Consider the following 14231-nt stretch of genomic DNA (forward strand, 5'->3'; position numbering starts at 1 on the left):
TAACTAGTCACAGACTAACCAATCTAAGCCTAACCAGTCACAGACTAACCAATCTAAGCCTAACTAGTCACAGACTAACCAGTCACAGGATAACCAATTACAGACTAACCAGTCACAGACTAACCAATCTAAGGCTAACTAGTCACAGACTAACCAATCTAAGTCTAACCAGTCACAGACTAACCAATCTAAGCCTAACTAGTCACAGACTAACCAGTCACAGGATAACCAATTACAGACTAACCAGTCACAGACTAACCAATCACAGACTAACCAGTCTAAGGCTAACAGTCACAGACTAACCCATCTAAGGCTAACAGTCACAGACTAACCAATCTAAGGCCAACCAGTCGCAGTCTAACCAATCTAAGGCTAACTAGTCACAGACTAACCAATCTAAGTCTAACAAGTTGCAGTCTAACCAATCTAAGGCTAACTAGTCACAGGCTAACCAGTCACAGCTGACCAATCACAGACTAACCCATCTAAGGCTAACCAGTCACAGACTAACCAGTCACAGGATAACCAATTACAGACTAACCAGTCACAGACTAACCAATCTAAGGCTAACAATCACAGACTAATCAGTCACAGACTAATCAGTCACAAGTTAACCACTCATAACTTCATAGGCAAAACAAACCAATCGTAGACTAATGGATTATAGGAGAACCAATCATTGGCTAACCAATTGCAAGCTAACCAATTACAGGTTACTTAATCACAGGCTAACCAATAATTTACTCATGGGATTTTCCCAGATAGAACCTGACTCTGAAACTCTGGAACTCTGTTAACTTAAATGTATTTCACTGTAATTTTATGCCTGTAAAAATATAGAGAATCTCAGGAATTCATTTCCTGGAGTCTGAAAGCCAGTCTAATTGAAACTGTTTCCAGATTGTTCACTGAAAACCCACATTGAAGGCGTGATGACTCAACTGACAGTAGAGTTTTTAGGTTCAGCGCATGAGAAAAAGTGAAAAATTAAGATGTTCTATGCACTTTGTTGTGCTTATAAGGTGATACCTTGATGAGAACAATATTTAAATGAAAATGTGGAGGACAAAAATAATTTATTGAAAATAAGCAAATTAGCAAGTCATTTTGGCACAGATCTAATGTAATGACTCAAGGCCTTCTAGCCTAGAAGTTTAAAAGTGAGACATTTTACAAGGCTTATATGTTCACTGGACAATGGGCATCTAGCCTGCCTTGGCCTGCATTCATTGGCTTGCAAAAGTTTTTGAACAATGCCAAAGACTTCCTTACACAAGGGCTCTCCTCGACTGGACAAAAACTTCACTGACCGTCTTGCATTTCTCTATCATAATGCTATTGTGCCATTGCCTGGTCTGTTGTCAGCCAGGTTGGGAACCGTGCAAAAGCCAGTAATTCATGCTGTGATGTGTTTTCGGTGGATTTTACTGAAGTGATACATGTTTGGTTAACCGCAGTGGTAATTCCTTTATTTAAGCAGGGTAACATAAGAAGAACTATGCAGCACAACCACATATTTACAAACTCTTTTGTGGCTTCCTCAAATTACACTAGTGGACCTTTGTCTATGGGAAGCGTCAGTCTATGAACCCGAATGACCCTTTCACATGAGCAGGCCTTCACCTGCTGTCTGTATCAGTTAGGATGTTAATGCGTGAGTCTATTTCCATATTTCGTGTGGGCCGCCTTCCAAAGAACTGTTTATATTTTCCTGGAAACATGCAGAATGATCAAGATGTGTTTTACTCCCCTTTCCAAGTCATGTGTGGTATATGATAATGAATACCTGATGAAGCTGGCAGGTTTAATACTGACTGATGTAGAAGACAAAGTAACCAGTATGTAAAAGAAACTATGGGAGATAAAAAACTGATTTTGTGAAGTATAAGCAATTAGCAAGTCCATTTGACACAGATCTAATGGAACGACTCTTACATGCCTGTAACTACTAACATATAACAAAAAAGAATAATCCTCATCGTCCATCTCGGCCTCTTCAGTGGCTGTGGGTCTCGAGGGCAAAAGCCTAGAAGTTTAAAAAGAGAGATGTTGCAGGTTGTAGGTGTTTCTGAGTCAGGTGTTTCTGGTTGTAGCCTCATCTAACATAACTCCAGGAGTTCTTCACCACCTTCAGTAGCATCTGAATGTTAGAGACAGGTGTGAAACTCTGCAGGATGGTGAGAAAAATACTTGCTTACATTTAAATATATTAAAAAGGTTTCAACTACAATGAAAAGTGAAGGTGATGAAGAAGAGGAATCATTACAGCTTCAAATAACGCTGAACTTCGTAAAACGAGAGACACACTCACCAAAGTGAAATCACTCTGTTGTTGTTTTTAATCAGTTTTCTGTTGTTGGGCATTACTTAACAAATGCATGTAACTCATTTAAACTGGGTCGTTTCATTGAAATATAATAAGTTGTCAGATTTAGATTTCATTTCAGATTTGTTTGCTCAGTTGAGTACAACATCTTTCTCTTTAGCTACAGCATCACCCTTTTGCCTGTTTTATATGTGTTTTACTCTCCCTTTTCATGCAGTCTTTTCCCACTGACCTACCTTCCTACATCTTTCTGATGTGACTTGGTTAACTGTCTAGCTTCATTACTGTTTGTAAGTAAGTTACTGCCTTCCCAGCTACTGAGCGTGTCTTAACCTCTTCAACTCCTTGAGACCAAACCAAAACGCACTTTGTCATAGTCTTCATAACTTTCATATTTCATAAGTTACATTCAAAAAGTGGGTGTCGTATGAGAGCTGTAACTGTCTTCTTTCCAGTCAAATAGATGGGTAATGTAATTTTAAACCCTTATAATAAAAGAAGCTGAAATTTTTTTTTGTCTACTGAAAGTCGACCCATTTTTCCACAAATCTGGGCTATAAACTATAAACAAATGGCGTCTCTTCAGTGATCTGCTCTATAAAAATTACTTTTATAAAATAATACAAAGAGCATCTAAGATTTTTGGCTTTCAGCAGTAAATTGTAAGGATATAGCAAAATGTGTATGATCATAAAACACATTCTGTTCATTTGAGGGGAACTTTTACAAAAAAAAAAACCAAATAAATAAAAAAATTTACATTAATTCCATGCAGTTACTGAATAATTAGTCTTACGATTTGGTCTTCGAAATTCAGATGGAAAAATATACCCTGGTCAATAAGACTAATTTACAAAGATTTAACTTCTTCTACTTTTATTTGTTGAACATATCCTATTATGTTAAAGCTGGCCTATGTAAGTTTTGGAGATTTGGAGACCTCTCTGGTGGAAATGTGTAATTGCACACAACATGCAGAAGGACGTCAGAATGTCAGTTGTGCTTCGGACCTCTTCCCCTAGAGAATGAATCTGATAATTGTGAATGTGTTGAAAGAGAATTCTAACAGAACTCAGACAAAGCTGTGAAGGACGTGTCTTCTGAGGATATGAGGATTTACTTGAATCCTTTGAGTTTGTTGAGTGCAGAGGACTCACAAAATAAGAATTAAAAAGGAAAATTAAAAATGTGATAGCATTATATTAGTTCGAAAAACAACATTACATTATTAATACTATATTGTTAAAATATTATCAATTTTAAAAAATAGTATTAGTATAGTCTATACCTGTCTTATGAGTTTGATTTTCATTGTCAGTCCATATTGAACACATATTTCCATTCTTCACACCAAACCTTCTGGAAAAAAGAGAAGCAGAAATGTCCATAACTGCCTGAAATGGCGTATAGCAGAATAACAAGCACAGAGTTAAATCTATTCAGCAAATGGCAGTTTACTTCCTATGTGAAGCTCACAATTCTGCAATCAGAATAAAACCGGCATTTACCAAGGAAAGGTAAAATGAAGTCCAGATGGCCACAGAAGCCTCCTAAAGTCCCATCTCTTTCTCTTCCCATCTGTAACTGCTCCTCCACAGACGGGGCAGGGAGCTCCATCAAAAACTCCCTCATTCCCACCCTGCCACTTCAAAAAGCAATTAATCTGCTGTCAGCCAATCAACAGCTGTCGCCCTGAGCGATGACCAATCAGGTGCTCCGGCATGTCAAGCGCTCACCCAATCCAGAACGAGCGGTCTAATCTTGTCTGTTGTCATCAAGAGAGGGTCACATATGTGTAAGGTAGTTCTTATTTATGACCTCAGAGCAAGGAGCTGGCTTGAGGGCAGTCGTGGGCCGAAGTGAGAGTGGAGGTTAAAGGTGGCGAGATAGCTGCTGTTGACTTTGCAACTGCCACTTGAAACATGGAACAAAACAGGTGAGAACTGCTAGACTTTGATTAGGGGGCCAAGCACTTTGAGGTTCCACTTAAGCAGAGGTGTTCAGATTTTCCAAAACCCAAAAAAACCATCTGGAAAGGATTGAAAAACCTTCCAGAAGGTAAGCAAAGTCCAGCACTCTTCAGGAGGGTATCCCGACCTGGATCAGACCACCGGGGGACATTTTATGTGATACAGATCTTCATCAAGTATTCACCCTGGAGCCATCGTTACTGGACAAAGAGGAGGGACAGACGCTGGTTCCAATGGAGCCCAACATCTCGGGGACTTTCCTCTTCAACAACAGCCTGAACCAGTTCCCCTCGGACATCAAGGCACCCATGTGCCAGTACTCCGTGTCCAACACCTTCTACAAGCTCAGCCCTGCTAACCTCAACGCCCAGCTGCAGGCGGGCACCCCCCACGGCATTAGCGACATCCTGAGTCGCTCCATGGTGGGATCCCCCACAAACACCAGCCTGATCCCGGGATACTCCACCATGGGCGGCTTTGGGACGGCCATGCCAAGCCCGGGCGTGTATTATAACAGGGATTACACCCCTGCAGGGATGGCCACTTTTCCCAAAACCAGCACCGAGTGCCCAGGCATGAAAGCACGAAGCAGCTGCTGGGCTGATGGAGGGTACGACTGGAGAGGAGGAAGACAACAGTGTGGCAACTGTAAGAAACCTGAATTATTTGGCTGAGTTAACGTTTTTCCAGAAGGTTCTTAGAAGTGTAATCAAAAATCTAATCTAATGCTTATATTTCATAACTACAGAGTTCTCCAGAAAATGTGGAAAAAATGGGAAACAGGGCTACTTTTACTTTCTATTGCTGCTGTTGGAAGAAAACCTCATATCTCCATTTTTGTCATTTTTCAGTTTTGGACATAGTTTGTCCTTTACATTGTGTGTAAATTTCATGATGAATGGATCAAAAGAAACAGCCCAGAATTACTTGGGAAATATTCTGGTTCCATTGACTTACATTAAAAGTAAAGTAGTTTTTTCCTTCTCCTGTAAAGTTACTGTTTTGGAGATACATTTCTTCTGACACCAGTGACATAAAACAGCAGCAGACAAGCAGATAATGCGACAACAGTGCAGAAGTCAATAAGTCAATACAAAGTTAATGCAGTAAATGCAGACAGTAACATTCAATACAATGTATATAATAAGCTATAATAAGTACCACAGATGGAGCAGTGTAGAGTCCCAAAAAAAATCAAATAAGATCTTACATGATCTTATATCTAAAATTGTGTCATATCCGTTATTGAAGTCCTCTATATATATATATATATATATATATATATATATATATACACATATTTAGGCTCTCACTTTATGCTTACAACGTAATAGTGCTGTGTATGTAATTTTAAATATTTAACTTATTTACTATTTAAATAATTTTAATGATTTTTACCATTGTTTATAAATAACTGCTGGCATAAACATTAGGATTGTTTAAATTATCTTATTATTTATTATCTCTTGTAAACATTGTATTATCTAATTTTAAGACTAGTTACATTATCTATTAGCTATCTAATACATGTATTTTCTTTCTGTTGACTTTTACTGTGTAATTGAATAACTGTAAAATATGTTTGAAGGTAAATATTAAAATATGCCTCACAGTAGTATTTTTTGTTAAATATTTATTGTTTAATATTTGGAATGTCTGTTGAATTTTGTATTCAGCAGTACAATAAAATGAACTGAAATAAAATGCATATTATTTGACAGTGAAAAATACAATCAGTGGAAGTAACTGGATGATCAGTTTTAATAGTCAAAGAGACATTTCTGTTTTATAGCTGATTTACACTGTTAATGAGAAAGATCATGCACTACAAGCTATTTGCACTGATGCTGATCGTTTATAATTAGTATGATACATTAACCAAAAAATTCCATACAGTATGTAGCATAATGTTTTTTAAAAGTACTGTTTTCTTTACTGAAAGCAATTACACTGTTGCTGGCTATGAACCCTGATTTGGAGTGCAAAATCACTAATTGTACTGTCATCTACATAAAATTACACAATCAATCAGCTGTGATTTAATCTATAATCATCCCAATCATACAAAACCATTTATCTCTCACTAATGGAGATCTCTCAGCTGCTATGAGGCCACTTGCAGCGTGGCACATACAAAGAGTACAGACTGCAAGTTAACTAATTCCTGGAACAAAAGAGACAAACGCAGCGAATTCAGATTCGACAGTGTTCATTAAACCTGCTCTGTTTCCTCAGCAGACAGCGGACATGCTGCAGAGACAGCGGGCAGAAAGAAACACACCCGGCCCACGTTCAGTGGACACCAGATCTTCGCCCTGGAGAAAACCTTCGAGCAGACCAAGTACTTAGCAGGACCAGAGAGAGCCAGACTGGCGTATTCACTGGGCATGACCGAGTCACAGGTCAAAGTAAGAGAACACGGACACGTGCAAACACAGCCAGCGGACTAATAACTGGACACATACATTAAAGCAATACAGAGTTTTTCAGGCTAGTTTTTTATCCGCTCTGCCTGTAGTGAACAGCTGATTTGCACAGACAATAATTTCAACATATTTCCATGTAATTAGAAAAAACAGAAAACCAGCTCACTTGAAAAACACAGTGCACTCGAATGAAGCAACGGCCCATTGACTTTGATTACGAGTATGATTTGAATCAGCACGTTTCCTGTTCTTCTCTAAGCTCAGGGAAATACGTCAAAATTACTACCTGCGGTAATCAGCTGTACGCTTCAGATAAACACTTCCATTAAAAAAAATCAAAACATTCAGCTTTTAATGGTGTTAACAACATTAAACTAGTAGATAAAGTAAGTTAGTATGGAGAGCTTTTCACTTTGATTTCTTCAGGTGTTGAAGTCTTTTTGGTAAATTTGCAGACGACCTTTTGCAGAAAGAAGAGTCAATATTGTCCCACTCAGCTCTGATGACTTCAATATTCTCTATAGTGTTTGAATATGGACTCTGAAAAGGCCAAGACCATCAGTAAAAACCAGTGGTATTTTGGGCTCGGCCCAATTTTTTGCAGGGGGAGTGTAGCAGATACAGATTAGGTGGAAAACCAGAGCAGCGCTGTCCAAAATATGGCCCATGAGGACATTTCACTGGAAAAAGTTACCTTAACCCCACCCACTCAACCAAAAAGAGAACAAATATATGTTTTATAATTTATATAACTGACTTAACTCTCAATTTTAGCAAAATTTCATGTAAAATACATTATTAATACATTATTCCTTCCTTAATGTATACCTTTATGTTTTTGGCCACCAACCCACCATATACACAACACTTAAGCTCTAAGGTACATAAGTAGCATATTAGTTTCATAGTAGTAACAGAACAATTAAAAGTAGTTACTGAATAGTTTGTAGTAGTTACAGAATCATTTTTAGTAGTTACAGAATAATAAGTATAAATATTAATAATTTAATTAGCAGTTTTATAGATTATATCTTCTCTTTCTGTGTAGTGAATTATGGCTTGCTGATATTTGTATAGTACTTTCTATAGTTTTGTGTGTTCTGTAGCTCAGTGGTTCTCAGTGCTGGTCTTGGAGCGCACTGCCCTGTACAGATTAGCATCTTCCCTACTTCCATGCCCAGTACGCCTTAGCAAAGGGCGCCATAGGACAGTTTATACCACTGAGCAACACATCTACACAAAGTCACAGCTGTTGAGGACTGTACATTACTCCAGCTCTGGTCTGTTGTCCTCTACTGTCATCTGGAATAGCTCATTGTATACTGCACTGAATATTTTAAAGGAGAATTCCACTGACATTGAAATATCTGCATAGTTCAATGGTTGAGACGTAAACAAAGTCATTCAGAGTGTTTTGATGTGAAATGGTTCAGTTTACAGAAACTTTCTGACTCTGATTTCTTCACAGTGGTGCTAATAGGAACCAGGGTTGTGATGTCTACAACACAAATATAGCCATTTTACTTACTACCCAGTAAACTAAACAACCAGTGAACATACAGTTTTATATCTAATGTTAATGATGGTAAAATATGGGGAAATCAAAAAATGAAAAAATAGGTTTTCTTTGGGGAGAATTTTACTGTACAACACTCTGCATGTACCTCTCAGCTATGGATGGATTTAAAAAAAAGCATTTTAGGTCAGAATCTTCTTAATATTATCACAAAACAATGTCTCAATGTCTCTGAGTGTTTGTAACCATCGTGTATGGAATAACATACCACCACCGATATTATGTAATGAGCACCACTGTCAAATTTTTTTTACCACATCTGTATATGGTACTCATCACATAGTATCTGGTGCTCACCACATAGTATCCAATGCTCACCTAATAATATCGGGTGCTCACCACTTGGTATCTGGTACTTGCCTGACAGTATCAGGTGCTCATAGCTTAGTGTCTGGTGCTTAGCTGATAGTATCAGGTGCTCACTACTTAGTATTTGGTGCTCACCTGATAGTATCAGGTGCTCATCACTTAGTATCTGGTGCTCACCTGATAGTATCTACCTGATAGTATTTTTACCTAAAAAAAATACACCACACGTCCCTTCAGGAGCTCCGTAGACTGAGATACAGTCATATGAAAAAGTTGGAACCCCCCTCGTCAGATTATGTCTGGTTGATTTTCTAAGTCAAAATAAGTGAACACATCCTCTACAGAGAACATTTTCCTGCAAATTTTAGTGCACAATTTCAGTTTACTTGCTGACTTTAACATCCTGGATAAAATAAAACATCAAACATTTCCATGGCACGTTTGTAAAATGTATAAAATGTGCCATAGTGTTTTATTTTTTCCAGTATTTTAACACAGTGATGTGTAATTCGAACATATCACTGTGTTAAAAATGTAAAAGTAACACAGCAGAACATGAGCGAGAACTCGCCATCACTCATGTAGTCCACAGTTCCAAATGCCCTGGTGTGAGTGTCTACTTTTTTATTTGGTGGACATTCCCTTTATCTCCATATATCTCTGCATGCTTCATAACAGTGGTCTGTCTTCCTCAGGTGTGGTTCCAGAACCGGCGTACGAAGTGGCGTAAGAAGAGCGCGTCTGAGCCGAGCTCCACGCAGGCCAGCCGGGCGGAGAGCGGCCGGGACGGCTCGGAAAACGAGCTGGAGGACGAGGAGTACAACAAACCGCTGGACCCCGACTCGGACGATGAGAAGATCCGTCTGCTGCTGCGCAAACACCGCAGAGCTTTCTCTGTGCTGCGTCTGGGACCCCACCACGTCTGATACAACACAAACACACACACACACACACACACACACACATATATGCCACAGTGTTTACCAGAGGTGGGTAGAGTATCCTGGAAACAAGTACAGGAGCTGTGTTTTTCAATGCAGTGACTTTGCACTGAAGAAAGTGATGAGTTTACTTGATTCATTTCCACTGGAATAAAATAGAACAATCCGTTTGCCACTTTCTGGCAGCAGCTGTGTTGATGTGATATATTTCATTCATGTGGTAATGAATGAATCACTTTAGTAGCAAAATAGCAAAAATCAGAAGTATCAGGTCCACAAACTGCTTGTATTATAACCCGGCATATTAGGAACTGAAGCTTGTTTGTCTCCTCTTGTTGGGATCATTTTGGTTTGAATTAAAATGCTAAAGCTTGAAAGGAGCAACAGCAAAGCAGTCTAGAGCTGAACCACCATAACAGAATGAACTTAAACAGAAAAAAAGAAATTAGTAACTAAATGTGAAGAACTAAACTGTACCTGAGTAAAATGTAGATTCCTTTACAAATAGAGTCAGAGTACTTAAGTACATGTAATTTGTAGTATTTGGTTACTACCCACCTCTGGTGTTTACATTAGTACAGTGTACTGTGCAAATGTCAGAGACCGCCCATCATTCAAGTTCCAATCAAAATCAGAAAATAAAACAGAAGCCTCAACAACTAAATAGATTTTGTTCCAGTATTTAGTATATTCATCCTCTGCCTTTATTACAGCTACGATTCTTTTCAAGAGACTCGCTTTCAGCTTTCAGAAATCTGCAGGAATATTTTTCAATCTTAGAGTTGAGTTCAGTCTTAGTTGGTTGGTTGCATTTTCTTTTTTTCACAATTCAGGATTCAAGGGTGGTCATTGTTCTTTGCAAATATTCCTCCTTTTTTGTCTAGTTTCTTTTCTCAGTAACAGCTTCTTGACAGCTACACATCCTTTCAGAACCATAGTGCTGAGTTGTGTTCTCACAGTGAAAGGATGGACAGAAACAGCTGTGGATTTTTTCAGGTCTGAAGCAAGAGCGGAGCTTGATTTTCTCATAGATGAAAGCTTTAAGAGTTTATCTGATGAGGACAGTTTTGGTATCTACCAGGGCTGCATTCAGCCCAGACAAAACATTTGCTTTTACCGATGGTGGTGTGTTGAATACTCTATTGTGTTGTGCAAGCATTGCAACTGCGGCAGCTAAGAAGGCCATTCTTGGCATCGTTTTTCGAAGAATTTTCAGAGGCTAATGAAATACATTTAAATATGTGTTTAATACGTCAAAATACATCCACAATACATCTTCAGTTGTTGCGTACACCAAGCTGCAGTGGCCGCATTTGTAGAGGACTTTATTAGAATCCATAGTGCGCATTTCCTTCTCAATACGGCAGGGTTTATATACATGTCTGCTGATTGGGTAACTCCTCTGACACACCCATCGAAGAGAGAAAACGTACCTTAAGGCCCGTCACTCAACATATTGCACCATTTTGACGAAACATGGTGTTCAGCCCGGAAACTATAGCAAGATAGTGCCAACGTTCTGAGATAGAACGAGCCCCAGGTCTAACAAGGCTGCCCCCTTTTCTCTCTATCATTTGGTCATTTTATCTTTTAGTGAGTTCCAGTTTTGGAAACCACTGTTTTTTGTGCATGTGGATTATCTTGTGTCTACTATTGAGAAACATCTGAAACAGGAAAAACGTACATTATGGCCGTCTTGAGTGGAAATGAAATAAATGAAGGGTGGTCTCTGACTTCACCCTGTACTTCAAATTCAGCAGTGATATCTTTTCATACACTAACCTTCCTTTGTGACTCGAGGAAGTCTGAGTCTGATATTAACACTGCACTGTATCCCATACACTCTCATTTCTAGTACTTCTTGTTTCAGCCCTACATCTATGTACATAATTTCCAAGAATATGTCTATTATTTATTGAATTTGAGAGGCTCTTCAACATGTCCTTAGAACAGTGACTCTTTCGTCACAGATATGTATGAAAATGTTAAGCACGTCTCGGTTATGCTGTGGTGAGCAACGTCAATAAATAATAAAACTGAAGCTGTGCAACAAATTCTCCTGTGTGTGAGTGATGACTGTGCAGCAGGTGGATGAGTTCAATTTCAGCAGGATCAGTTAAGGAAGCTCCATGAGGCTCTGATTTAATAAAGATGGAAATGAACAGTGAGTCTGGGCGACAGGGTTGTGGGCTTATTAGCTTCTTTTCTCAGCAGCTCCCGTTTTGGAGGAGTTCCCATTTTTTCTTTCAATAACATTTAAGATGTTTAAATGTTGTTTTTTATTGTGTCAGTTGTACTTGATTGATTTATATGAAGAAAGCTGCAGTTGTGCTGTCCATCTTGTCTCAGAACAGCTCTCTTTGTGGAGAGGTGTGAACAGTTTTCCCAGCAGTGGAATCTCACCCCTCTCCTTTCACCCCTCATTGCTCACTGGCAGCTCAACACTGTCACATTTCACACAGAGAGAGCCAACAGTGTTTTACACTGTCAAATTCACCTCAAAAATTAAAAAGTTACTAAATTTGAAGATAACAGGAGAGTTAACAGTATGTTTTCTCAATGATGGTAAAAATCAGTAAAATTACAGTCATGTAATGTATTAAAAATACTGCCTTTTACTGTAATTCAACAGTTCACTGGTCTTTCTGCCATACCGTATTTTACCATAATAATCATTAAAGCCCCTGAAAACATGGTTTCAAATGTTCAACATGTTTTATTAGTAAAGATATGCCACGGAAAAAAAGTTATTTTATACATTTGTATTTATACATTTTTAAAGTTAATCGCTTATAGTGTGATCTGCAACAGGTGGCTCATGCAAAAAGGAAGCAGCGTAGCTATGCTACAAACAACAGTGTAATAATCCTACATAACAAGCACTGTTACATTTAGAAAAGCTTAAATAATCTGCTTGCTGGGAGTTTTGTCTGCGACTCAGAGCAGCGGGAGGTCAGTCACTTTATGTGAGAGTGAGAGTGACGTGATTATCTGATGTATACATACCGCCTACTCTGGTTCTTTGGCAGACCTGACGGCACATGCATGAAATTTAGCCCCACCCAACTCAAATCGTACAGATGAAAAAGGCAGAAAAAAGTTATTTGTAAAATCTCTCAACAGAAAACAGCAACAGTGTTCTTTCTCTGCCAGTCCAAACATTAGATAGTAGAAAAAAAATCTTGAAAATAAGTAGACAGGGGCTTTAAAATAAACACAAATGGCTGTGAAATAAAGCTGATCGTTTGTTCTATTGTGAATTTACATTCTTTTTCTGTAAATTAACAGCAGCAGCGTAAGAAATACAGAAAAATTCAGTATCTGTGGTAAATGTATTTATATACATTTAACCTACAGTAAAATACATTATATGTGGTTTATTTATATACATTTAACCTACAATAAGATACATAATATGTGGTTCATTTATATACGTTTAACCTTTTTAAAAAAGTATTAACCATTTATTACTGTACTTTTACAGTGAAAATCCTTTTTTTACAGCGCAGTTACTCTGTTAATGGAGTTATGGGGGGAAAAATATTTGATTATATTGAATAAAAATACTGACACTATTTCCATTCAGCTGCTGTGAACAGCAAATAGCGAGTCAGCAGACAGTCAGCAAAATTAGTTATTTGAACATATTAAAGCAAACAGCTGCATTTCTTTCAGGGCTTTATTTAGATATGCAACCATCAATCTATTACAGTCATGTTGACCATATTTATACATATAATGTATAAGAGCTAATTTAAAATTATATGTGATTATATCAACATTATTTAACAATAATGTCTCTAAAACTTTTATCCTTTAATACCAATGAAGTAGGTAGTAGGAAGGTGAGCGCTGTGGATTCCAGGTTGTGTTCAATGGATAAATGTCATTACAATGTACTTACATTGTCATTACACTGTTGTTATATTCTTAAATAATAATTAATATTATTTACAGCTCCATTATCAAAGTATATTAAAGTTCAACCCCAAGTTGTGAACTTTCATCAATGTAAATTTAAATATTCAAGAACATAATCCTACTTTACATCCCACTTTCAGAGCAACGCTTCTGAACGTTTTTGAGAACAAGAAGTTTTCTAGGCCGTTTTGTTCTACTGTGACAGAAAGGATGTAAATACAGCTAACAATAAAAGCTGAATCTGTTAGCTGTGCAGTAACACCCTCTTACTGATAAGCCATTATAAAGCTATCTTGATGCATTTCAAGAACACCTGTTTCAGTTATGCAGCAGAGAGTAAACACATTATTCACAGCATCTGTGCGTGTTAACGTGTGGAGCTGGGCCATTTTTAAGAGCAAGACTGAACACTGCAGTTTGTCATGTTTAGTGATTGAGGCCTTGAGTTGACCATCCAAAACAACGTCAATCCCACTGTTGTAGCGAAATAGCTAATCTTTGACGTAGTCTGTTATCGCTATTTGACGTTGTAGATAAATGAAGTAGGAACTGTATTAGGATCTGATATGATCACAGTTCAAGTTATGGGGCAATTATTTGGCCACAGTATTAGAAAAAGTAAATCGAAAGTTGCTGAGCTTCAATGCTGTGTCCGTACATTCCGTTGCTGTCATATCAAAAAATTAATTCATCTTTTTGTTCAGCATTTGAAAACATTAGTTGCCCTATATGTGAAGATTTGATGCTAAATGGACCAATAAA

The 14231-nt window shown here is 37.9% G+C and overlaps 1 protein-coding gene and 1 long non-coding RNA gene across 4 annotated transcripts; one reads left to right on the plus strand and one right to left on the minus strand.

Moving 5' to 3' along the window:
• Nucleotides 1–1447: 1447 nt before the first annotated feature.
• Nucleotides 1448–3920, minus strand: LOC118813313. 2 transcript variants are annotated; one of them, XR_005007623.1, is made up of 3 exons: nt 3835–3920; nt 3615–3685; nt 1448–2140 (listed from the first exon to the last, which is right to left on the minus strand). It is a non-coding gene; the product is annotated as an uncharacterized LOC118813313 (long non-coding RNA). The 2 variants fall into 2 exon arrangements; XR_005007622.1 differs by having other exon boundaries at nt 1448–2167.
• Nucleotides 3921–4121: 201 nt separating this feature from the next.
• On the plus strand, nt 4122–11553 carry nkx6.3 (NK6 homeobox 3). Of its 2 annotated transcripts, none has more exons than XM_036578569.1 (3): nt 4122–4944; nt 6532–6704; nt 9303–11553. In XM_036578569.1, exons 1-3 carry the CDS (start codon nt 4530–4532, stop codon nt 9531–9533), a joined length of 819 nt encoding a protein of 272 aa, XP_036434462.1. In that variant the 5' UTR covers nt 4122–4529; the 3' UTR covers nt 9534–11553. The 2 variants fall into 2 exon arrangements, with proteins under 2 accessions (XP_036434462.1, XP_036434463.1); XM_036578570.1 differs by having other exon boundaries at nt 6535–6704.
• Nucleotides 11554–14231: the final 2678 nt, after the last annotated feature.

Source organism: Colossoma macropomum, unplaced genomic scaffold, assembly GCF_904425465.1.
Source record: "Colossoma macropomum unplaced genomic scaffold, Colossoma_macropomum, whole genome shotgun sequence".
NCBI lineage: Eukaryota > Metazoa > Chordata > Actinopteri > Characiformes > Serrasalmidae > Colossoma > Colossoma macropomum.

Excerpts from the sequence above, each read along its gene's own strand:
- nkx6.3 (XM_036578569.1), top strand. The coding sequence starts at position 4,530 with ATGGAGCCCAACATCTCGGGGACTTTCCTCTTCAACAACAGCCTGAAC. Across the intron at positions 4,945-6,531 it reads AAGACAACAGTGTGGCAACT|CAGACAGCGGACATGCTGCA; the intron begins GTAAGAAACCTG and ends CTGTTTCCTCAG. Across the intron at positions 6,705-9,302 it reads TGACCGAGTCACAGGTCAAA|GTGTGGTTCCAGAACCGGCG; the intron begins GTAAGAGAACAC and ends TGTCTTCCTCAG.